This window comes from Adiantum capillus-veneris, chromosome 6 (genome assembly GCF_014529385.1).
Source record: "Adiantum capillus-veneris isolate H3 chromosome 6, ASM1452938v2, whole genome shotgun sequence".
NCBI classification, from domain to species: Eukaryota; Viridiplantae; Streptophyta; class Polypodiopsida; order Polypodiales; family Pteridaceae; genus Adiantum; species Adiantum capillus-veneris.
The window spans coordinates 73,196,987-73,203,350 of NC_140936.1; the positions used below are offsets into that span (position 1 = coordinate 73,196,987).

Below are 6,364 nucleotides of genomic sequence, written 5' to 3' on the forward strand. Positions count from 1 at the left end.
GCCAGTCCTCCTTCAGGGGGTGGGCTTTTTAATGGCCCCTTTACCCTAGCGGTTTATAGATACTGTGGCTGGGGGGGGGCAGCCGCCAGCTGCCCTGGCTGGAGCCTAGGAACTTTGGAAGAGAGGGAGCTAGCGATGGACGCGTGTAAAGAAATTTGGTGTGAGCTGTCGGCTGTTGAGGAGATGACGTGGGGGAATAGAGGAGGAGAAAACATGACCGAAAAGGAAATCTTGCGGGGGGGGGAGAGATCATTAGGCTACCTTACCGTGATACCATATTATTACCAATAATCAATCAGAATTTGGTCCAGTGCCAGACATCCACCAACGCTAAAGCACGTGACTGTCAGAGGTTCCGGATGCTAGAGAGAGAAAGCGAGTCAGAGAGAGAATTAAAATATTAGCCAAATTTTCCAGCACCTTTCTTTCCTTATCGTTTTCCAATTTGCCCCCTTTAAACGCATGTCGCAAAAGAGGTATTTACTTTTTCCCAAATAGGCAAGACACGTCGGGAGTCAGGGAGCAGAGAGAGAGAGAGAGATAACCGCCCAATGCGCCTAGCCGCCTACCCACTGTCATGTAATGAAGCCCCATCGATCTCCTGATTAATTCTTCAAACGCCTTCGCTGCTCATACCATTCTGACCGTATGTTGCTTTGCGCTTGCGCTAATCGCTCTCTTAAGTACTACTAAACCCATTTTTTAATTAGCTTAAATGGTTCAGCTTAATGTCCATTTGTTCTCCTAATTTATTTTCTCCTTGTACAGATCTTCATTGTTTCTGTAAACCATAATTTCTACTCTTTTTTTTTTACCCCTGTTGAGTCTGCTGTTGTTTTTCTTTAGTTGGATGTATGATTGAGCTTAATTTAGTAGTGCTGCTTACTTAGTAGTGCTTAATTGAGCGTAATTTAGTACTAGTGCTTAATTAGTTCATGCCAGGTCCGCCTAGTACTGCTGCTGCTAGAAAGAATTAGGCTAGGGCTGAATGACACAAGGAAAAGATAAATGGACACCTGCACACCCCCTCCTCCATTCCTTACAAAGACTTACGACATGGTGGATGACTCTTCCACGAATTCCATCGTCTCTTGGACTCCCACATGCGACTACAGTTTTGTGGTGTGGGATTTCTACGAGTTCTCACGTGCGCTGCTTCCGCGGTTCTTCAAACACAACAACTTTTCGAGCTTTGTCCGGCAACTTAACACCTACGTAAGCTCGTTGTAGTTGACATATTTGTGGTGTCTTTCATGGTTTCTTTGTGCCATTAACACCAGCAACTATTTCAATTTTCTAGTAGTAGCAGTTTGCATAGATTGAGCTTTTAAGGACAACCTTAGCTTTATTTCATCTCTATGTGGTATTGCTAGGATAGGGAGCTCATTATATGGAGCTAGATAGATGTCTGGTTCTGTGTTTTTCTCGAAGTTGCGATGCTCCCATTGTTTTCGGTGTGTGTGTGTGTGTGTGTGACATGAAGGCAGCTCCCTTCCTTCAAGATGCCCTTTGATGTGAGATTTTGCTCTGTTACGAAGCTGAACTTTGATTGATGCACGCAGGGCTTTCGGAAATCTGACCCTGATAGATGGGAATTTTCACATGAAGAATTCGTAAAGGGCCAACGGCACCGGCTGAAGAACATCCACAGAAAGAAAACTGCACCCACAGCAAGCAATTTCGCTTCCACAAGTAGGGTATCTCAAGCCCATGGTTTTGTTGAAGAAGGTCAAGTGCTCCCACAGGCATGGGCATTCGTTGGCGGACATCAGCCACAGCCCGCCCGACAAGCAGAGAGTGAAGTGGAGCAGCTAAGAAGAGAGAGGAATGTGATAATGTCGGAGCTGGGCCGACTCGGCGCTCAGCATCACTCCGCTCATCAGCAAATCAAATGCATATCAGATCGCCTTCAAGCAATGGAAATGCGGCAGCAGCAGATAGTCGCATTTGTCGCACGTACCATGTGTGCGCCAAGCTTTGTGTATCAATGTAATGGAAATCAATCTAGTGTGATTGATCACAGCCGATTAGCACAACAAAAGTTTTCAGACGACTGCGCCTTGGAGGTGGATCCGGATAATGAGGTGAGGAAGAGGAGGCGCATCATGTACAGTGAGCCCTGTGCAGGGAGCGAAAGTGGTAATTTAGTTGTAGATTGCACAGATCATAGTAGCCAGCTGCCACAGAAATATGCTGAAGAGCATGCATCATCGTGCGAAATCAACCAAGACATGACTACGTCGGTGACGACGAGTGACGATCAGGAAACAGCTGCAAGTCATGATCACAAGCTTTTGGTGGAGCTTGATCTTGAGAATGACTCCAATTCTAACATTTGCTATGGCAGTAATGCGCCACATAGTGCAACTCAGAATTTTGCATTTCAGGGTAAGGCATGTGATCGGGATGTTGACGCCGTGTCTACGTCGACGGTCTGTGGCCGGATGTTGGAGGATGTGAAGCTGAAGCTGAAGCTGAAGGCGAAGCGGCCTACCGGTGAGGGGTATGCATTGGGTATGGAAAGTGACGACCACTTGCAAATGATGGACCTGAATTTGCGGCCTTTGAGTAATGTGTCGGACGATATGCAATATTTACCGAGCGGCTGGGTAGGGAGTGGAGACGTAGCGTCTGCCAAGTGCATACAGGCAAATGTCGCCGGCAATTCTTTTTTTGAGGATCTAGAGAGTGAACTCTTTTGGGAGCATTTGCTATCATGGTCTGTAGCTAGCTTGCAAGGAGAGCATAGTGGGGGGTCCAGAAGTGCTGCAGGCTTTGTCAGTTTGGTTTGAATGAGTGAAATAAGTAACAATAATTATGACATTTCACTTGTGTAATTGTGCAGTAATGTGCTACCTATAAATTGGCTTATGACCATTTTGTATTTAGCTTGAGAGCAGCTTGTTTGGTAGTGATTGTGACTGATTTTCAGTCAGTGGGTTTTTTTGCTTTTGAGTGCACATCAAAAGTGTCGAGCCAAGTTTCGTTTTACCGCTCTCAAGAACATGAATTGTCACACGGAGTTTCGAAAGATTGCTAGGCCTCAGGATTAAATAACACATAGTATTAATGAGGGGGGGGGTAAGGGGATCGAGGGCAGAGAAGAGTGTGCGCACGAAAATCGGAGAGGTTGCAATCGTAGATGGGCACTTAAAAACTAAACCCGGCCACAGATTAAACCCGGGCAGCGCCTATATTTTAAATATAAAACCCCAAAAACCCGGGCCATGGGTACAACATGTGCGCGTGGGTGGGATGGTTACCCCATGCATCACAATTTGGGCGACGAGGCCCTGGGTTCAAATCGAGTTGTTGCCTGGGTTCTTTTTCGCGTTGACTTGGCGCACGTCCGGGTTTAATCTGCCTCGGGCTCCCCGCATCCACTTCCGCGTCGTCGATCCCCTTACCCCCCCCTCTTTAATGTTATGTGTCACTTAGTGTCGTGGATTGCCAGGGTTAACACCCGGGCCGCGATGTCATCAATGTGATTGACAAAGGGGGACGTGTGTGTGTGTGTGTGTGTGTGTGTGTGTGTGTGTGTGTGTGTGTGTGTGAGAGAGAGAGAGAGAGAGAGAGAGAGCTTTCCTTGGGTAGCAAAAACACCCTTGACCTACACATCTTGCCAATTTTTAAAGGCCATGTATAGACATTCTTTTAAGACAGGTCAAAGTTCAAACCCTTACCAAGCTACGGAAAATGAAACATTATCATACACTTTTTTGATAGTTGTGCCTCCCTCACTTCCATGCGATGGAAGACTTGTGGGCATAGTGCTGAATTGCTACTATGCCAAAATCGGCATAGTTGCATCTGTAGCCGGGCCAGTTTTTAATGAAGCTATTGATGAAAGCTTCATCATGCTTTGCCGCGCGTCATAACTTAGCCGCCTCCATTGCAGCGGTAATTGCAAGACGAGGCATGATGGGATTGATTTGATTGAAGTTTTCTTTCACGTAAACTCCACCTAGGAGGATGGGAGGCATACAAGCCCCAAGCAAAGCGAGGTAGATGATCAAAAGCGGACTATGCAGTGTGTTTGGTGTGGACTATGCGGTGTGTACCTGTGTGCTCTTTATGGAATTTTACCATTTTTTTCCTATATTTGCATCATAATGGAGCTAATGAGGCTAAATTTATATCTTCAGAATTCCATCCAGATTTTGATTAAATAGGGAGTATTGAGAACATTTTTGGATTTTTCTCCTAATTTTGCATAATTATGAGCTGAAAAGGCAAAGTTAATATCTTCAGACTCCTTCGAAATTCTGAGTGAATATGGAGTATTGAGAATATTTTTGGATATTATTTATAATAAATAATTTTTTAATTTTTTATACTCCATATTGCCCCCAACTACAAAACTATGTTCTTCGTGGAAAGAGGAAACCGTACTCACATTTATATGCTTGAACCAATCCCTTTGTCGGCGACACGCACTATCACAGCCATTCAGCTTAGCTCCCATTCCCTTCGATACGAGACATGGCATTAGGGCAATGGAGGAGTCAAATCGACTGTGCACATTATACTCACTGCAAGTTCGAGTCTGAGTACCACACACTACTAGAGTGCTCAGCTTTTGGTCACCTACGACCTTGCTTCTCCCATTTAAAACCATGACTCAAAGACCTACTCACTTTCCTCTCCCAACCACAGTGGGGGCTCTCCATTGCGACTCTTATCACCACAATTTTGGAGCATCGAGTCACTCATCAACCATACACATACTACATCACATGTAACTTTGGTACCATAGGTCGTATTTGACTACAAAGGACGATAATAAAATCTCTCTCTCTCTCTCTCTCTCTCTCTCTCTCTCTCTCTCAATGCCAAATACAAATGCATTAAGTAGGCTTTTGGTTCTATATCAAATCTACTTACCCAAAATTTTGGCTTATCCTCTTGAATCTATTGGTTTCCATAATGCCATTCACATTACCTGTGGTTCAGACGGTTTATGATTCTCATGGCCGTCGACAACCAACCACCATTATGACCATTCACGTTAATAAATGCCAAAATTTATAATTATCATTAGAAGAATCAAAATAAAGATCTAAAAGCGAACACCAAATTGATAAGGCAAGAACTTCAAGCATCTCCAATATGGGAAAATTTGGAGAATGTCAAATTTAAATTTTAAGCTCATCAAAATTTGGCAACTAGATTTCTATCAAGTTGTAATACATTGACATTGTAGAAAAGCTTCATTCACTTGGGAGTCAATTGAAGCATCATATAGCAAGTGTAATGCATCCCATTTCCCCAACCACTTCTTTATGTCTTGCATCCATCCCGTGCTCAAGATCTTGCTTTTATGCGTTTTTGAACTTGCCCCATTGTACAAATACAGGTTTTTTCATTGGGAGAGTCTCCCACCATGGTTGTTGTAGCCCTCTCTTGAAGAGGTGGTTGTAGCCCTATGGGCAGTTTCAGTAACTAATAGAAGGATCTTTTTCTTGGGAAAAAAAAAACTCTTTAAGTGCCAAGTGAGTTTATGCTTGCGGTTTTTCGAACCTATGAGAAGGTGATGTGTTAATTGCGCATGGGAAGAGGAATTTCAGAAATTTTTCTAAGCACTATTGGGGTTAAACAAGGAAGTCGGTTGTCACCAACTCTCTTTGGTTTATGCATCGATCAATTGGAACAAATGGTACTTGACTTTATGCAAGAAGAAGGCATTGAAGAGGTCACTATTTGCAATGCAGTAATCATGCTTTTGATGTATGCGGATGATGTAGTGCTTCTAGCATACACTTTAGAAGATGCACAAAAGCTTACGATTGTTCTTGAGAACTTGGCTTGTATAGTGGTCTGATTGTGAATGAATCCAAAACAAAGGTTATGCTTGTGAAAACGAACCATAAGGAGAAGCCGTGCATTGTGTACAACAATGAGACACTTGAAGTTGTTGAGAGATTTAAGTATCTTCGCCTTGAGGTTCTGTCCAATCACAAGTGGCATGAATGTGTTGTGCATCATTATGCATTTGAGAACAGTTGTAATGTGGGAAACATCAAGTGTTAAGTTCTCAAGAAGTACCTTTTTGATGCATCGGTGACATCGGTTCTTCTTTATGGAGTTAAAGTGTGAGACGAAAACATCTCAAAGTCTACTTGAAAAGAGTTTTAAAATGTCAAAAAAGCGTTTTCTTACAAACTTTCTCCAAGTTAAGACACAAACACCACATATGCTACTACTTCTTGAGTCGGGATCTCTTCCAATTGAGGTTATGGGCATGGAAAGGGTTGTGGAGTACATGATAAAGATGCGTCAAAACCCCTCACATTGATTTCCTACAATTGCATGGGAAGCAAGCAACCGGCGCTCCCGCATGCGATCGGAGCTGCCATGTAGTCCC

The 6,364-nt window shown here is 43.7% G+C and overlaps 1 protein-coding gene across 1 annotated transcript; it reads left to right on the forward strand.

Annotated features, from left to right (window-relative positions):
- Window positions 1-489: 489 nt before the first annotated feature.
- On the forward strand, window positions 490-2,888 carry LOC147455690 (uncharacterized). The gene is made up of 2 exons (XM_086515309.1): window positions 490-1,215; window positions 1,563-2,888. Exons 1-2 carry the CDS (start codon window positions 1,009-1,011, stop codon window positions 2,790-2,792), a joined length of 1,437 nt encoding a protein of 478 aa, XP_086371435.1. The 5' UTR covers window positions 490-1,008; the 3' UTR covers window positions 2,793-2,888.
- Window positions 2,889-6,364: the final 3,476 nt, after the last annotated feature.

Coding starts and splice junctions, on each gene's coding strand:
- LOC147455690 (XM_086515309.1), top strand. CDS start 1,009: ATGGACACCTGCACACCCCCTCCTCCATTCCTTACAAAGACTTACGAC. Junction 1,216..1,562: donor TCCGGCAACTTAACACCTAC/GTAAGCTCGTTG, acceptor TGATGCACGCAG/GGCTTTCGGAAATCTGACCC.